Consider the following 18,934-nt stretch of genomic DNA (forward strand, 5'->3'; position numbering starts at 1 on the left):
TAATGCGCATGCACATTTAGTGTTTTAAAGTAATATGAGGTCAACATTCGGTTGAGTGAAATGCAGTTGATTCATGTGTTAATACACACTGCATTAAAAAATCAGTAAACACATTTAGGCAGAGGGATTATAAGACTAGTCTTCCACTGGCCAGGACATAATACACAGGGTGAAATATTTGCTCAATTCACTGAGATATGCAGCCAAACTGCTCTGTGTTACAGCTCCCTGTAACTGGGAGAATGGGATGAGAAAAGCTGACTCTGGATCAGTGGCTCCCAGCAACGTTCTACATCGATTGTGTATGCAGAAAAAATGTCTTAGTTTCTAAAAATATTCTACATTTATGTTTTATAAAAAATAAGTAGTTTGATTCATGAAACAATTCATTTTTATGAAATTTTGGTAGCATTAAAAACGATTCCATTCAAGATGTATCAAAATGTGCCTTTGAAGATGTGGCATCTGTACCTGCACCTTGGATCAACTCAAAACAAGCGTGCACTGAGTGAAAAATATTTATTTATTCATCAGACTTATTCCTTGAACATGTTAGACTGGCATTCCCCACTGAATTTTACCTTGACTTCTGAAGAACATCTCAAGTTGTCTCTGGCATTGTCGATGTGCACAGCACATGATGACATGTATGATGCAGTTTCAAGTGTTGGACTTTGCTGCTTTAGGTAAGACAGTGGTTATTCTTCATTATTCATATTGGCTGCCATGTTGATGGAAAAACGAATCCTGTATATTCATGTTTGTGACGAGGAGGAGGGCGTGGCCGGGCAATGATGATGCACGGCTGGAGCTGAATCAGCTGATCAGTGGGAGAGCGAGATAAAGGGGAGCCAGAAGCACCAGTTTGAGAGAGAGAGAGACACATGTGGCCACGTTGCATGTGTGTCTGTGTTTGTTTATGTTGGTTTTATGTTGAGTTTTTCATTAAACTTTTATGTTGACTGTTCAGCTGGTTCCCGCCTCCTCCTTGCCCGACCTTTACCTGTTACAGTGTTACTGATTCTTTATTATAAATATAACGTGAAGACCTACTTTCTAAATATCTGTTTGTTTACTATGCTTTTTTGATGTGTGTTGTACAGTAGTTAGCATGACCTGTAATGTCTCTTGTATGCAATGCATGGCTGGAATGCGTAGCAATGCAGAAGAGAAAGTGGCTGTGAGAAAAAAGTAACGCAAAAGTAAAGTAACGCTTTACTTTCCATAAAAAAATAACATTTTAATTAATTAAGTAATTTTTTTTTAAGGAGTAACACAATATTCTAACAAGATACTTTTAAAAGAAACTCTACAGAAAATCTGTAGGAGGGCCCTGAACAAAAGCTCTGATAAGCAGTTTGCATATGTGACTGTGAAATATCCTGCTCAAAGTAACTAACCCATATAAAGAGGCCACGAACATGAACAAGTTTTTCAGAAACACACTGATAACACATATAAAAGGTAAGACAAAATTTTATCAGTCCACAGTCTAACTTTAGCTCATGTTACAGTTTAATGAGATTTCAGAATTAATGAACATTTGCTTAGTAATTATGTTGTACTTTTAAAAATGGCTAGATTTACTCACATAATATTTACTGAGTAAAGACAATTTCATTAGTAGTTGCTTTCAGCCCCTTCTTTGCTTGATTTCTTTTTAGTGATGTTTTGTTAGTAATATACTGTTATAAAACATTTTGTAAATTGCAATTGTTTATAATTCTGAGCATCAATAATTCTGTTAAAATTGTCCTTTGCCAAATTTGGGTTTAGTTGAAAATGATCATGGTCATAAATTTACATATTGCTTTAAAAAGAACTATTGAGTCATTTGGGATTATTCACAAAATCTATTTCTAATTTGGCAATTTCTTGGGAGAATCATCAACTTCTAGTAGTTTAATTTGTAATATTTACATTGAACTACTTCCAAGTTAATTTACCAAAATACTTTTGTTTTGGCATTTTAATAGTTTAATATATATATATATATATATATATATATATATATATATATATATATATATATATATATATATATATATATATAATTATTATTATTGTTATTATTTGTTTCAGTGACATCACCACTGGCAGGTGCAACGTGATGGAACACATTTGCCTCTTTATCCTTTCTCTGTCAGGTAAGAGTTAACAACATTACAAAAGGAATCAAAACAAATGCAATGACATCAAACTTTTACATTTGTATATGTATTGCTGTTTTAATACAATGATATTTAAAAGAATAAGAACTATTAAATATACTAAACAAAACACTAAAAATCACAGCATCTTCCACATCCATTCAACTTTTTAAAAATCTTCAATATTCAACAAACCTGAAAGGTTTAAAAACATTTGAGCATCTCTGTAGTTCATAGGTGAGTCTTTATTCTTTAGATTCTGTCAATACAAATATTAATGATATTCATTAATCACATTGATAAAATTATCATTTAAATTATGTTGCAGCAATCTGTTCCATAGGCAATGCCAAATATATGAAAACTGTGTAGACATGGCAATATGAATTAATTTAAAGTGATATTAGTAATTCTAAATACCGATTCAGTTTAGTACACACACGCTGAGGCCTTGGGGTAAAAAAGTCTCAAAGATGATATAACCTAATGTGTTGAACTATGAAAAGCCAAAAGGGACAAAAATAGTGTTTTTATTTATTTATTTTTTTTAACCATGTTTTCAAATACATAGCATTAAAAGTATGCGACTTGATCTTTGAGCGTATCTGAAGCTAAGACAAAAGTAATTGGGACCTTCCCAGTTTTAGTTCCAGTTCCAGTGTTGGGCAAGCTACTCAAAACATGTAGCAAGCTAAGTTACCAGCTACTCAACAGAAACATGAGTTAAGCTAATCTAAAAGCTACTCTTCAGAAAAAGTAGCAAGTTACACTAAAACCTATACACCAAACGTAGTTTGCTACAATTAAGCTGCTTCATTTATTTTTTCAACCAGATGCACAGAGCAAACTGTCATTGACAAAACATCCAAAAGACTTATTCACATGATGTTTATCAAAGCCATGGTACAGTATAGTGCAGGGTTCCCCAATTAGTTTGTACCAAGGGCCAAATTCTGTCAACAATACAAAGTCAAAGGCCACGGCCGTCAGTGTAATGACAAATTTGTTGTGCTGCTGCTATTATTACTATTGTTGTTTTTATTATTAAAAGAGTCACGCATAAATATTCAGATATTTTTATTAGTTCTTTTTCTCATTATTAATAGCCTGTTTTATTTATTCAAACAATTAGGAACATTTTGTTTGTATACAGATACACAAAACTACACAACTTTGCCTGCTGAAAAACAAAAACAAACTTAAATGAACAATCTGGATCTCCATGTCATCCATGTGAGTCAACTGTTCCTGCTCCTCTCCAAATGGGATCTACTCCCTGCACTCTCCCTAATTGCAGACTCAATTATTAGACCTATTTACATTAATATTGTTATTGTTCTTAAGTATAATATAACAAAGCATTGTATTAATTTCAATAAAGAAAAGACCGCGAGCCAATGTTTCTTATAAATTATATTTAATATTAGGCTTTGTGTGGCAAGTGGGATGTAGCGAACCAAGAGACTACATTAAAATGTATAAAATTGTAAGTAAAGAAGGTAGCCAACTACGCCACATTGGGAATTTCACCCATGGAATGTACACTGATGTGGATTTAAAATCCAACAACAAGTAGGTCACACAGATTCGCTGTTCCAAACAAAAGGAGCAAGAGATGTGGATACAAAAGGTACAAAAACATTGTTTTATTTGTAACATTTTGATAAGTGACTGAATACTCATTCCATCATTAATAAAATATTAAAAGTCACAATGAAACCCAGACATTAACTGTGCTGTTCAAAATGGGGTTCACACAAGGATCTTACACACTCAAAACAGGTACGATTACGATACCACACTGAAGGCTGGGGCTTAACAGTAGCAGGAAGGCTAGCAAGTTCAATGATCCCTTTATAAAAGACACATCACCCACAAGTATAATCGCACATCCACATCACACACACTAGTGCACTCAGTTGTATATACACAGCACTCTGTGACAGGGTCACCATCACCACAGCTAGCCCCCTGATCTAGGCCCTCAGCTCCTGACCAAAAAAAAAAAAAAAAAAAACCCACACAGGAAACAGAAATTAATAAAAGCAACAAATATACATCATATAATAAAGACAACAAAATACAAGAAATAGCTCTCTGATCAATCTTGAGAATAAAACATGAAAATGCAAAATGCAGGGGAAGACTAATGGCAAATCACACTGCCAAAATCAACTCTGCACAACAAATAACAAAAGAATAATTTCAAAGCATAATAACACTGTTCCCACACCCAAAACGATTTCACTGGCTCCAGGTAAACACAAAGAGAGTTTGATTACATCATTCTCAGCAAATCCCAAAATAGTGATTTTGAGCCAGTCAGGGCTTAACATGGAACCAGTGCAGAACCAAATGAAATAAAAACGAAACAAGGTGGAACAGAAAGATAACACTAAGCAAAATAGAAAAAAAATAAACAGAAAGCAAAACAGCAGCGTCCGATGTTCAGCCTTGCAGCCATAATGCAGGCGGATGCATGCTGGAGTACAAAACAAACAAACAAAAAGCAAACATTGAGAATAGGCCAAAAATAAACTGGCACGCTTTAAATAACCATTTTATGTAACTAATGATTTTACAATTTACATACCAATAGCAGTGAATCTTCCACCATGAATGCAGCCACAAACACACGGATGCCAATGGCATAAGAGAACTAAAACACAACAGATGACGTCACATGCAACACAAACACTAATCAAAACTCATGCTCACTAAAACAGCAACATACCTGAAAGGTCATCAATCAACCAGTGACGCTCGATACGAATCACACACGAACAAACGCTAAACACACAAGGAAAACTAGCATTAACTAAGTATTAGCGCTAGCCAGTTAGCTTAAAGTTCACAACACATCCTTTAATGTGGAAGTGCATGATACTGGGTGGCGGTCATTGAATAATGACGTATTTCCAGGTAGCCCTATAACCACCCTAATATACCCCCCTGGGTGTGTACAGATTGGCAATCAAAACCTACAATGTACTAAAATGGTCGCGGTATAAATGAACCAAACACTCTCTGTTAAAACGCTTTCAGACAACTGTCTATCCCACTACATATGCATAATATTTTTTCTGTACAATGTTATTCTTTATGTGCTCTATTTCACGTGTATTTGTATCACTGTACCTTGTGTTATATTATCCAGGCATTAATCCAGACATTATAAAAAGAGTATTTGGCTTCGGGAGTCCGTTTGGAATATACCCGTAGCAAAATACATGTGCAAATATAAATATGATGTATATTTATGCAACAGTGCTCTTTACTTATCTCACTCGCATAAAAATACAGATTATATACTCCTCAGAATGCATCAACACCATGGAAAGAACATAATGAAACAGTTATGCCAAATTAGATAAATGAATGCTTTAACAGCGTTCAGTAAATTCATCTTTAACAGATGAAGAAAAAACAGCAACAGCGCGCCTACTGTACAGGGGTGAAATAGTTTTTCATGTTTATTTTTTACACACTTTGTGCATACACCTTTCGGCGGAAGTTTGTCTCTCAAAATCATAACGGATTTGGTGTGAACAGGCCTTTAGCGTGGGCCAAACATTTGTCTCTCACGGATGTGGCCCATGGGCCGCCTATTGATGAACACTGGTATAGTGCAATACATTATACATTATACAAGTATACAGTATGGTGCAAAATAGTAAGCATGTAAAAAAACATGTAAATTCATATTTTTGCATGCTACCTATAAAACCCATTTGTTCAGAATGAAAAATCACTATTGTTTACATTTTATTTGTCATATTTATACTACTACCTCTACAAATCCATACCCATTTGAACATAATTTCCTTTGCACATTCCTGTATAAAAACTCGGTACATGTACTCAGGGGCGCTTTAAGGTACCAGTGGTCCCATGGGCTCGCCTTTAATGGTTAAACGCCTTTAACGGTTGCACACTGTCACCATGTCAACAACTGCATCTCCCGCTGAAAGCGTTTAAATGCGCTCCTCCTGCTGGGCCCCATGGGAGATATACCGCTTTGCTGTAACAGTTCAAAGATTTTCCTAAAATGCTGTAGTAAAAACAACCTTTGAAATCGCATGGCCACGAAATTTACCATACATACAGTACAGACGTCAAATAAAGAATATACAAACTAGTCAATCCATTCGAGCCTTCTCCAATTCCATCCATCACTCATTCTAACCACTTCTTGTGCTGGGAAAGTGGAAGGGCTAGACTTTTAGAACATACTATGCTTCTATCACAAACTTAAAATCCCATGTAACATTGCATGTAAATAATATGGCAGTGCCCATAGCCACAATTGCATCTTATCATTCATAATCAATCATTATAAACATCTATAAACCACATTATTTGTTTGATAATATATAATCTGACCTTCAGTGCACCTGCTGTGATATAATCTGTCCTTCAGTGCATCTGCTGTGAAGTGTAAGGTAAGATTATTTTTTTTAATTACAGCGCGCATTAAAGAACTCACACTGAGGGGTCCGTCAGTACAGGAGAAACTCACATGCAAAAAGGTTAATACAAATTAAATTGTGCTGTCATTCAGTTAAACATTTTAATCATGATTCATTGCATTATTTTTTGTAGTTAATCTATCTATATTGACACTATATATACTTATTTTCCTGTCAAAATGCATTTATTTCCATCAAAATATGTAACAATATAATGCTTTATTAACATTTTCCAAACGAAGCCTTCCACAGTATAAAGATAGAAATGCACTAAAATAGCAAGTAACATTAAATGTTTCCCAAAGTTTAAGTGGGAGTTTGACTAATTGAAAGAACTAGTCTCCCCATAGGTTGCATACTTATTGCAATGGGTATTAAATCTCTTAAACTCTAATCAGCCATAAAATTAATCTGCCAGTAGACTGTGGCTACCCTTACAAAAAATCTAAACTAAACAAAGTTGCAGCATCTTTGCCGCTCGTTATTTTCACATGCAAATGAGCTTTTGATTAACCACAAATGTTTCCCAGAAGTTTGCTGCTCTTCCCCGTTAGTGGTGAACCTCCGGCAAACCTTTGGCAACAATGGACCATTTGCCAGAAGTTTGCAGCAAAGCTCATTTGCATGTGTAAATTATCAGTGGTGAATTTGCGGCAAATTTGCCATGAACTCTCGATTTTCATAAGGGTATCTGTTGTGTTACAGCAATCGTGAAGTTGTGTTCATGATTCGCATTAGAGCATCAATGCCAGCGTCAAGCGCCACTTTGAACTCCACATGAAAAGCACTTGCAGACAAAAGTGTCTCTTTCTGTGTTTTGGTGATAGTTAAAGGACTATTTCACCCATTTCACCCATATTTCACCCATTTCAAATGAAAATTGGACTCAACTTTAAGCCATCCCAGATGTGTATGACTTTCCTTCTTCGGCAAGCAAACCGATAAGTTGGTATAAGAAACAAATCAATAATTAAAACGTTTTTATCTTTAAATCGGTGATTCTAATTGTTCTAATTGTTCTAATTAATAAAGTTTTAATTAGAAATGTATTTTTTACACAAACCAATCGCTTTGCTTCAGAAGACATTAATTGATTGACTGGAGTTGCGTGGATTACTTTTATGCTCAAATAGCCAGCAGTCTAATGACACTCATTTTCTTGCATTTTATAGACAAAAAGAGCTGAAATCTGCTATAAAAATCTTCACTTCGGTTCTGCTGAAAAAGGAAAGTCATATATATTTGGGATGGCTTAAAAGGGAGTCAATCATGAGAGAAGTTTCAGTTTTGGGTGAATTAACCCTTTAAAACTTGATGTGCTTCTGTGGTAATTAAAATGTGCCTTACATATGCTGAAAAATACTTCAATCCGAAGTCCCATCTGAGCTCCTGTCGCATGCGTTAATGCGTTAATTCTGATAGCTCTCAAATTAAATTACCAGCATAGCAATTTGAGTGAAAAGTTTTTGCTTTAATAATGGCATTTGGTAAACCTGATTATTCATGTTATCCCAGCAACATTTGAGAGCGTTTCAAAGAGCATCTGGTGTGCTTCAATGGAAACCAGGTCATCTGACCTTTGGAGATGAGTTAACATGGTCAATGTCACACATTTGCTTACATTTGATTAGTGACCTTAAAGTGTCGTTCCCACACCTTTTAACCAAACAATTTCCATGATTTGTTCCAGTCTCTTTTGACTACTGGTAAAGGATTTTCATTGTATTATAATTATTGTGTTCACAAAGAACAAGTGAAATATTTCACCAAATTTAAGAGCAGAGTATTACTAGAAGAATTCATTTTCATAATAGAAATGTCTATTGAAACTTTGTATTGCAGCACTTTTCAAGTTATTGTCTCCTTAAGATTGTAACACTCCTAAAGATACATACTGTATCTAAATGAGGGGAATCCACCAATCTGAGGGCTAAGTTTAAGTGTATTTACAAACTGAAAAAAGAATATTGACCAGGCCAGAAATATAATCAAAAATCATCAACCATTTCATATACAAGAGAATATATAATACATAAACAAAAGTCAGTTTGAATGTTTCTTCTCATTAGTTGGTCTGTATTCCAGTCCAAGCATTCAAAAGTCTTTTCAGGTGTGAATAAATAAAACAGTCAATCTCTCACCAAAATGTAGAATTCCAGGAAAAGAGGGGAGAAGGGTTTGAAGCAATACTGTAGTTCAGTGTTGGAAAATGGGTTTAGTTCCAACTAATGGTAATCCAAAGAATGAAACAAGTAATAATCCAGGTTGCTGATCTTGGTAGATGATTTAAATTCTAAATCCAATTGAAATGAAACAGTTTATTGGAACTGTTACAAGATTATTCATTTATGTTGCATCCTTCCTCATTTTGTATGTCACTTGTAAATGTAAATACAAATTTTGATTAATCAACAGCATTTGTGGCATAATGTTGACTTCCACAAATATTAATTTCGACTCGTCCCGCCTTTTCTTTAAAAAAAGCAAAAATTTGGGTTAGCCTACAGTGAGACACTTACAATGAAAGTCAATGTGGTTCATACATAAACATTAATATACTCACTGTTTCAAAAGTATAGTCACAAGATGTAAACGATGTGTGTTAACATGATTTTAGTGTGATAAAATCACTTACTAACCTTTTCTGTATAAAGTTATATCCAATTTTACAACTTCATTGCCAACAACGCCGTAAACCCTAAAACGGCCATTAAAAACAACAATTTAAACAACTTTTACAACTTTAAGAATTAATGTAAGTGCTTTTATAAAATTATAATCTTCACATTTCTGCCTTCAAACCCTCCAAAAATTGTCCCCATTCACTTCCATTGTAAATGTTTCACTGGAACCTCAATTTATTGCTTTTTTTTTTTTTTTTTTTTTTATGAAAAGGAGGGACAAGTCAAAGAAAATGTTTGTGGTAATCAACATTATGCAACAAATGCTGTCAATTGAACATAACTTGTATTGAACCCTCGTAGACATCCAAGAGGTTATGTATTTTCTTTTTTATCTTTGAACATGTTTTTACGAAGCCATTAATTATAACAAAATAAAAATAATTTTAAGCAGATTTTGTTTTGGGGTGAATTTTGTGTGATTTTGAAAAACAATGACAGTATATGTGAAAATATTTAAGAACATTTTGCTTTGAGGTGACTGTTAGCGAGCTGTGACATTTAGTATGCATTTTCTTTTTTTCCCCACCAAAACTGCTGTTGTGATAAAGTTAGCTTTAAACAAACATTTAAATTATGCCTCAAGGGTTAAAGCAAAATGCAGTCTGAACACCTAGAGATGGTCCCTTTCCCTACTCTCTTTTAAACTGGTTGCTAGTGTCATAATCAGCACGCTGTGGCACCAGGATCAACACAGCCAGCAACATTTTTTGAGTGCATGGTACATTGTTTCCCGTTTGCCGGCGTGACTCGCAGCTGAGATGGACTGTATGCAATACACTTTCATAGCCTACACTGAAAATTCTAAATAAAATCATAGCAGAAACTCATTAACTCATTTCCCTAGATTTCAAGTTTTGTTGTTCAGTAATCTCCATCATGTACTGTATCCTCTAATAATAGAATATGTACCCTGTGGTTAAAAAAAAATACCTAGGCCTATATATATATATATATATATATATATATATATATATATATATATATTATAATATCATACCAAAAAGGTACACAGTATATGTTCTTGCTAAATTGCTCGCAAACGTAAGGTTGTTTAGCATAGTAGGTCATACGTACCACATAATGTTAGAATAGTTACCCCTTAGTTATAAAATACTTACTGTATAAATTATTTGTAATTTTCCAGGTTGTTACCCCTTTATTCCCCAAACTTTGCATATTGTTCCCTTATACCTACATGTAAGTAGTTTATAGGTACACTTTTATTACAAAAAGGTACGCTGTAAATTCGGTGTACTTGCGCTGTAAATTGCGGGCTGTAATCTAAAGTGTTACCGAGTATTTATTCAGCCCTGAATACTTTCTTTAAGTGTACTGCCCACTAACCCTAAATAACTCTATTCTATTAACAGGAGTCTTGTCGCTAACTCTGTGCAACACACATGACTACATTCTGATTAAACAGTTAAAAACATGGGGAGATGCTCAGACTTACTGCCGAAAGAACCATGTTGATCTGGCCACTGTTCAAAGTAATGAAAACTTCAAATGTCTGCGAGAAGTAGCAGATACAAATAAATTTACTGGAGTTGCCTGGACTGGCCTGTACAATGACATCAATAGCTGGCGGTGGTCTTATCAAGATGAGAGTCAATTGTTTATGCGCTGGTCATTGGGGCAGCCAGATAACTACGGTTCGGGAGAGGAGTGTGTTGTACTAAGATATGATGGTGTTTGGTTTGACACATACTGTTGGCAGCTAAGATATTTTCTGTGTTATGACGGTAAGTAACATCTACACTTTACACATGTTCATTATTAACATTATATTTGTAATGTATGATGTAAATTTGCACCTGCAATCCAAAGAATTCGCTTAAAGTCAACATGAAATGCTGTTCGTAATTTATTTTACCTTCTTAGTGTGACATATTTTCATAAAACATTAATAAAAAAAAAGTCATTTTAAAAAGTTATTTTAATCATTGGTAAATTACCCTTCGCTAAGCCCCGCCTATAAAATGTTACCAGATAGACATACTTCTTTCTAACGTGGAATAAAGTGTGACGATTAATCATGTACAATAAGATGATAAAATGCGTTAATAAATAGGGTCAATTCTAGGGATGCACCGATCTGATACCTGGATCGGTATCGGCTCCGATACTGACGTTTTAAACCGCGTTAGTCATGGTCGTTACCATCAAGCTAAAAAAATACCATAAAAGCACCATTAAAGAAATCCATATGACTCGTGCATTTTATTTAAAGCCTCTTGATGACATACTTCCTGGAATTTTCCTTCAAAATAAAAGCCTGAGGGTTTTAAATTTAAGAAATTATGACTGAAATACATTACTACTGAATAAAAACAATTCTAATAATTATTATTATTATTATTATTATTATTATTATCATCATCATCATCATTAATAACAACTCTAGTAGTAATAATGATTTAGTTATAATTATTATTATATTAAATTGCAATAATATCAAACTAGACTAGGTAAAAAAATTTAAAAAAAAAACTGTGATTGAAAGTGAAAGTGAACTGATATCCTATTAATAATAATAATAAAAACAAATAATAATAAAAACTGAAGTAATCAAAAAAGAGGTCTGAAGTCCAGATACAAGATGAAACAATTTATAAATAGAACTGGTTTAGTTTTTACTCAAGACTTTTACTGGAATTTTTGTTAATTTTGCTGCTGCATTATCCAGTAAGCTTTTTCTTAATAGCCTACAATTTTATGTAACCGTTTTTTGTTTTCTCAATTTTATAATGAAATAATGTGTAATTTTCGAACAACTTTTCCGAACACTTCCCTATCTGCCAAAGGTTTCAGTCAAACAGGCAGTCCCGCCCCAAACTCTCAACATTGGTTGAGTCAGTGTTGCTGTGTCAGGCTTGTCAGGATGCTTAAACAAACAGAGCAAGAGTCACAGTGTTTACACTCATCAGAAAGTTGCTAAACCTACCAAAATAGCTTACATATAGTTGTCTCTATACATTAGGCTGGGATACGAGAAAGTAATTTAATATCCAAAGATTACACAATTCACCTTTAACCAGAGAAAATTATTTAAGATTGTTATGCCTTTCACGCCTTAACTATTAATTTTCAATTTTCACAGAGCGGAGCAACAGCACAGACAGTTATGTTTTAGTTACTAAATCAAAGACTTGGCTTGATGCGCAGACACACTGCAGACAGCATTATACAGACCTGGTCACCATTAGAAATCAAACGGACAATGACCTGTTAGCAAAGAAGTTATATTGGATTACAGATTTTGTCTGGATTGGACTATTCAGGGACAAATGGAAGTGGTCCGACCAGGCCAACTTTACTTACTCAACTCAAGTGACTGTTCAACGTCTGGTTGGAGCAAATGAAAACTGTGCTTATGTAAATTATTGGGGTAACATCGAAGACTATCCCTGCTCTACAACTTTTTACTTCTATTGTGACACTGGTAGGTCTGAACTTAACTTTTTATGCTGTTGAAAAACCATTTAAGTGTAAGACAAAAATGACAAAACAAAACATTCAAGTAATAGTTAACCCAATATTTCAAATTCTGTCATTATTTACTCGCTCTCTTGATATTTTTTATTTTTTTTCCTGTGGAAAATTTAAGAATCTTCACACTCTTTTCCATACAGCTGTCAAGCTCCAAAAAGGACAAAAATCACAACTAGATTCGAACATAGTGAACATGTCATATGGACTACTTTAATGACACTTAGAAGTTGTCCTTTTTGGAGCTTGACAGATGTGGTCACTATGAATGATCTGAGGATAAATGATGACATTTTTGGGGGGAAGTATTCTTTTAACTCTGCTTGTAATTGATATTGTGTGTATTATGCTCACAGTGTGGCTGAAACGGCAGATCATGAGACTGGAGGTAAAAGCCAATCAGAATGTGACTGATACTAAATTGAAGGCTCTCGTCTTAAAGCAGGTGCATGTCACACTTTTTATAATGCTCATAGATAACAGACAGTGAGCTATTTAGTACAGGATGAACTGAACTAATGATCAGGTGGAAAGATGACTGCAGTATTTGAGCCAAAAATGGCACTGACCTTCAGACTGTTCTGGAATTGTGTGCTATATTTTTTCTAACTGATCGGACTTACGGTCTTCGCATAGTGGATGATCAAAAATCGGAAAAAACCCACCCATCTTTTTTTTTCATCTTTCTGTTTATTTACATTTTATTTTTTGATAGTAGGAATTCGAATTATTGAGCATTCCATTGGTCTATTTGAACATTCCTTCAACGTAAGTCTTTGGGATTTTTCCCATTTTTGATCATCTACTGTGTGAAAACCATAAGCCCGATTTGTTAGAAAAGCTATAGCACACTATTCCAGAACAGTCTGAAGGTCTGTGCCAAGTTTGGTGGATGTAGTTGGCAAGCTCTAGGAGGAGTTAGTGTTATAAATGTTGGTCAGCTTTGGGGATGAAGTAACAAGTGAAAATGCAGCAAATGATTGCCCTGAAGTAACATAAATATTTGTTTTTGTCGAGTTTTCGCTTCATGAGACATTAACAGAATATAGGAAATGTTATTGGTTATGGACCCGCCGGCAGGTTCAAAGGGGGGTGCTATATCGTGAAAAAAGTTTACACTTAAAACGTTAAAGTCTCCTTATTCATAAGTCACGCATATGAGGTATTATTTGAAAGCTTAGAATCTGAACTTTTCAGAGACAACCATCACTCCTGCATTTATGTTATTTAAAATAACAAAATAAGGCCTCATTTCATTCACATTGAAAATTAGCACCCTCTAGAGGTGATGGGGTAGAAATATTTATATGAAAATAAAAGTTCTTTACATAGCACATAAAGTACAGACTTTTAAAAATGAGGTAGAGTAAGCAGAACGTCCTGGTTACTTTCATAACCTCCATTCCCTGATGGAGGGAACGAGATGTTGTGTCGATGTAGTGACACTAGGGGTCCCTCTTGGGAGCCCCAAACACCTCTGCTTTTTGAAAAAAGGCCAATGGGAATTGGCGAGTGGAATTTGCATGCCACTCCCCCGGACATACGGGTATAAAAGGAGCTGGTATGCAACCACTCATTCAGGTTTTGTGCTGAGGAGCCGAGACAAGGTCCTGGCCATTTCAGCGGGTAGTTCAGTGTTGTGGCAAGAGGGACACAATGTCTCGTTCCCTCCATCTGGGAATGGAGGTTACGAAATTAACCAGGACTGTCCCTATCTGTCACTCACTCGACATTGTGTCGATGTAGTGACACTAGGGGTCCCTATACAAAATGCCACAACTAGCTGAACTGTGTTACGTGAACTGGCGGTGCGAGACGGGCAGACCGCTGTGTGCCTCGTAGCCAGCGCACCAGGCCATCACGTAACCTCCCCCAAACACTCTTATGAGCGTCGAATGGTCCTCCGGGAACAAGTCGACTGCCCAAAAAATAGGGCCTCTTTTCCTCTTTTTTCTCCCCAAAAAGACTGGAATTTGTTAACCGACTGGGGGCCATAAATGTCTACATCGGGGGGGGTGTCACTCCCAAGGGGAAGACACCGCAGAGACCACACTCTATGTGGAGGGGGGGGTATTTTGAGTGGAAATAAGTCACATGGTCTTACCGAGTCTTGTCGGAAGTATGTCATGTGAACATGGTAGGTCCTAGCCGAGTGGGGAGGAGTTTGTACAAAACACTGCGACCAGGGGCAGAGGGGCCTCTGCCCAAGGAAGATGCAGTTTACCAACAGGGAAACAATTTAGTGGAAGATATCACATGGGGTCATCTACGGGGGAACCAGCACATGTGGAGCACCTACCTCAGTACAGGGCCTAATTAGCACACGTACTGGGCTGGCAGCAAGTTTCTCTGCAAACTCGTCTGACACAGGGCTAAGGAGGAAAGTCATCCAGGGATCACAGCTTGTGAACACGACTGGGAGTCAAAAGCACATGTTTTCACCTCATGGGAGGGGAAAGGCGCTATGCGCAAGCGATACACCCGGCCAGCTGTCCCAGAACTTACCTGCTCATACCTGACAACACACGGGATGAAACCGGCTCAACCTGGAGATTATAGAACCTCGCAAATGTGTTGGGTGTTTCCCAGCCCGCTGCTCTGCAGACATCTGCCAAAGAGGCGCCACTGGTCAGGGCCCAGGAGGCCACTACACTCTTAGTAGAGTGGGCTTGTAGCCCCATGGGGGGCGGCACATCCTGAGCATGATATGCCATCACGATGGCGTCAACGACGCAGTGGGCGATCCTCTGTTTGGAGACAGTACTTCCTTTCCGCTGTCCACCAAAGCAGACAGAGAGCTGCTCGGAGACTCTAAAGCTCTGCGTGTGGTCCACACAGCATGCACCAGACACAGCAACGCCAAGGCTGGGTCTGCCTCCTCCTGGGGCAGTGCTTGCAGGTTCACCACCTGATCCCTAAAAGGGGTGGTGGGAACCTTGGGCACATAGCCCGGTCGGGGTCTCAGGATCACGTGAGAGTAACCCAGACCGAACTCCAGGCACAATTTGCTGACAGAGAACATCTGCAGGTCCCCAACCCTCTTGATGGAAGTGAGCACAGTCAGGAGGGCAGTCTTGAAAGAGAGTGCCTTAAGCCCAACTGACTCCAGGGGCTCAAAGGGAGCTCCCCATAGACCCCGAGGACTATAGAGAGGTCCCACGAGGGGATGAGGTGCGGTCTGGAGGGATTCAACCTCCTAGTGCCTCTCAGGAACCTGATGATCAAGTCATGCTTCCCCAAAGATCGTGGGGAGACCGGCGGTCTCATCCGAGAGCCCGACCGGGGCAAGCAAGTGTGCTGAGGAATGGGAGGTCTGTGGGGGGTTACCCGGTGGAGGTGGTCCCATTGGAGTCCCCAAATCGCCCCCAGTGCTAACTGACGTGGCCTCATACCTGTAGGTAGAAGGAAAGCATGAAAGCAAGCCGCGACCGCAACGTTGCCATGGTCATGTTCTCGTAATGAGGACAAGACCCATCCTCCTGCCCAACTCCTCTCATGAGCTTGGCTGAAGGATGGCCTTAAGATGCAGGGCGATGATGACGAGAGTGAGGGGTGGGTCATTCTGCTACATACCCCCCATCACCCCCCCAGTGTCGCCCCGTCGACACCTCCTCCAATGCTCGTATCCAACCATGGAGTTCAGAGCCACAGGTGCGCACCCTTTAGTTGCCAACGTGGGAATGCTACTTCCTCAACCAGGCACTATGGTCAGAGTGGGCATATGGGGGATACCTCTCCAGGCCAGCTCTCCCTCTCGCTCGCTCCCGGGTGGGAACAGAGAAAAGCACAAATTAATATGACAGCCTCAACCAGCGGCAAGGTAAATGCTTATTAAATGCCTCTTACCCTTTGCTGCAGCTGGGAGGCTGTCCTCATGTTTTCTCCGTCCCACTCCAGGCTTTCCATCTAACTGGCAAACGGGAGGAAGAGTGACGTCACAGTTGGTACCCAACTGTGCCATCTCTGCCTACAAAAGTGCCCACATTCTCCACCACTGTGGCAGGGTGAGCAAGAGACAGACACAGTGGATGTGGTGTCAAGCCTCAGAGAGGCATTTACTGAAAATAATAATAAGCATAAAATGTCCATGAAAGGAGAAAATAGAGTGTCCAGGGGGAATGGTGTTCAAAACAAAGGCCCAGGCATAATAGGGGTCCGACGGCCACATGCACTCCCCTCCTGGGTCCGTGGCGTGGTGGCGTCCTTTCCCTATGCACCTTGGAAGAGGTGCATAGGGAAAGGCGGCCCAGCCTCTAGCCCGTTGGCTCTGTCGCATGCTGTTCTCCCCGGCGACACATCTAACTCATGCCAGGGGTCCGAGGAGCGGATCCGGCAACGCATCTAATTCGGCCGAACCCTCCCCGTTCTGGTCCTGGGCGTGATGAGGATGCCAGTGTGTGCACACATAGAGATTTTGAAGCCGGCTCCCAGAGAAGAGGTGTGCTCTGCATTTTAAAGACAGCAGTGATGAAGCATTATTCACACCAGGTGTGCTTCATCCACCGCTGTCAGAACGAGGCTTATTAATTATGCAACTCTTCTCGCTCTCCTGCCCAACTCCTGTCATGAGCCTGGCTGAAAGATGGCCCAAAGAGGTGGGGAGAGGATGACGAGAGGGAGGGGCAGGTCATTCCGCCACGGGGGTTAAAGCAGATGATCCTGATTCAAACAATAAGGGTAAAAACATGTTTTCCTGAGATCCATTCTTTGAGTAATCAAAACCTCTTTCTTTTGTTCAGATAGAGCAAACACTGAATGAACAAGGCTGGACAGAAGACGTCACCATGACATGGATGAAGCAACACAATGGACGAGTCTTCCAGAAGATTAATACATTTGTACCCAATAGTAGTAATGGAAGCTCTTCTTGCTCTGACCACGACTTCTGAACTTTTTTTTTCTTTTTTTTTTTGGAGGAAAATTTATATACAATTTTGTATGATGGAACATACTTCTCAATTAAATGAAATGAAATTTAACAATATAACAAGTTAAAAATACTCAATTTAAAATGACTTTGACACCTATAATCTGTTATAATTAATCAGTGTACTTTGTTTCTCTTTCCTTCCCATTTTTCTGCCTTTCCCAGCTCCTACCCCAATGATGCATATTAAGTGTGATTTATTCATTAACTTTAGATTTCCAGTTCTATATATGCCATATTTAAATTAGTTTTATAAAAGTATACAATTATTAAGAGAGGTTTTTTGATATAGGTAGACCGGGGCTAATTGTCACACAGGGAAGTTGTCAAAAGGGCTATTTTCAAAAGAATATTCCAGGTTCAATACAAGTTAAGCTCAATTGACAGCATTTGTTGCATAAAGTTTACAGAATTATTACATTACCCCAAAAATGTATTTTGACTCATCCCTCCTTTTCTATAAAAAAAATAAAAATAAAAAATAAAAAAATACAGTCAGGCATTTACTATGGAAGTCAATAGGGCCAGTCCATAAACATTACAATACTCACTGTTTCAAAAGTATAGACACAAGACGTAAACAATATGTGTGTTAACATGACTTTAGTGTGATACAATTGCTAACTAAACTCTTCTGTGTTATATCCTAGTTTTATATATATATAAAAGAGGATTTAAAGTTAAAATAATGCATGAGTTATAACAAAATAATACAAGTGGTTTTATAAAAGTATAAGCTTCACATTTCTTCTCGAGTTTTGCTTTTTTAAAGAGAAGGAGGGACGAGTCCAAATTATTTTTTGTGGTAATCAATATAACATAAAACATTTACCACTGGTTTAATGGCAGGTTCCATTGTGACAACTTACCTCTTTAACGTGTCAAACATTAACAAAAGGTCAATGTGTGTTCAATGAGTGAAAATATTTAACAGTAGCAAAATTATTACTTTGTGGTCTGTCTGTGGAAATACAACTGTATAGCACTGTAATTTGAAAGTGACCTAAATAAAATAACTAGTACTTGTTTCAATAAAGCTCTTAATCCACAAGAACTATGTATGGGCGCTTGCTTTGATGATATCACCACTCATTGTCCTCATGCCACACCATAAATCATTTTCTATGCCCCTGTTTATGTACATTAGTTGACATATTTCAATTGTTAACATGCGTATTGGAGCATTGTAGGATATCAATTTTGCATTTGTCTTCA

At 37.6% G+C, this 18,934-nt stretch overlaps 1 protein-coding gene across 1 annotated transcript; it reads left to right on the forward strand.

The window, feature by feature from the left end:
* The first annotated feature begins 1,451 nt into the window (after positions 1–1,451).
* LOC127410722 (macrophage mannose receptor 1-like) lies at positions 1,452–18,495 on the forward strand. The gene is made up of 6 exons (XM_051645921.1): positions 1,452–1,464; positions 2,083–2,147; positions 10,674–11,045; positions 12,404–12,745; positions 13,149–13,237; positions 17,532–18,495. Exons 2-6 carry the CDS (start codon positions 2,111–2,113, stop codon positions 17,679–17,681), a joined length of 990 nt encoding a protein of 329 aa, XP_051501881.1. The 5' UTR covers positions 1,452–1,464; positions 2,083–2,110; the 3' UTR covers positions 17,682–18,495.
* Positions 18,496–18,934: the final 439 nt, after the last annotated feature.

The sequence above is a fragment of the Myxocyprinus asiaticus genome, chromosome 2, assembly GCF_019703515.2.
Source record: "Myxocyprinus asiaticus isolate MX2 ecotype Aquarium Trade chromosome 2, UBuf_Myxa_2, whole genome shotgun sequence".
NCBI lineage: Eukaryota > Metazoa > Chordata > Actinopteri > Cypriniformes > Catostomidae > Myxocyprinus > Myxocyprinus asiaticus.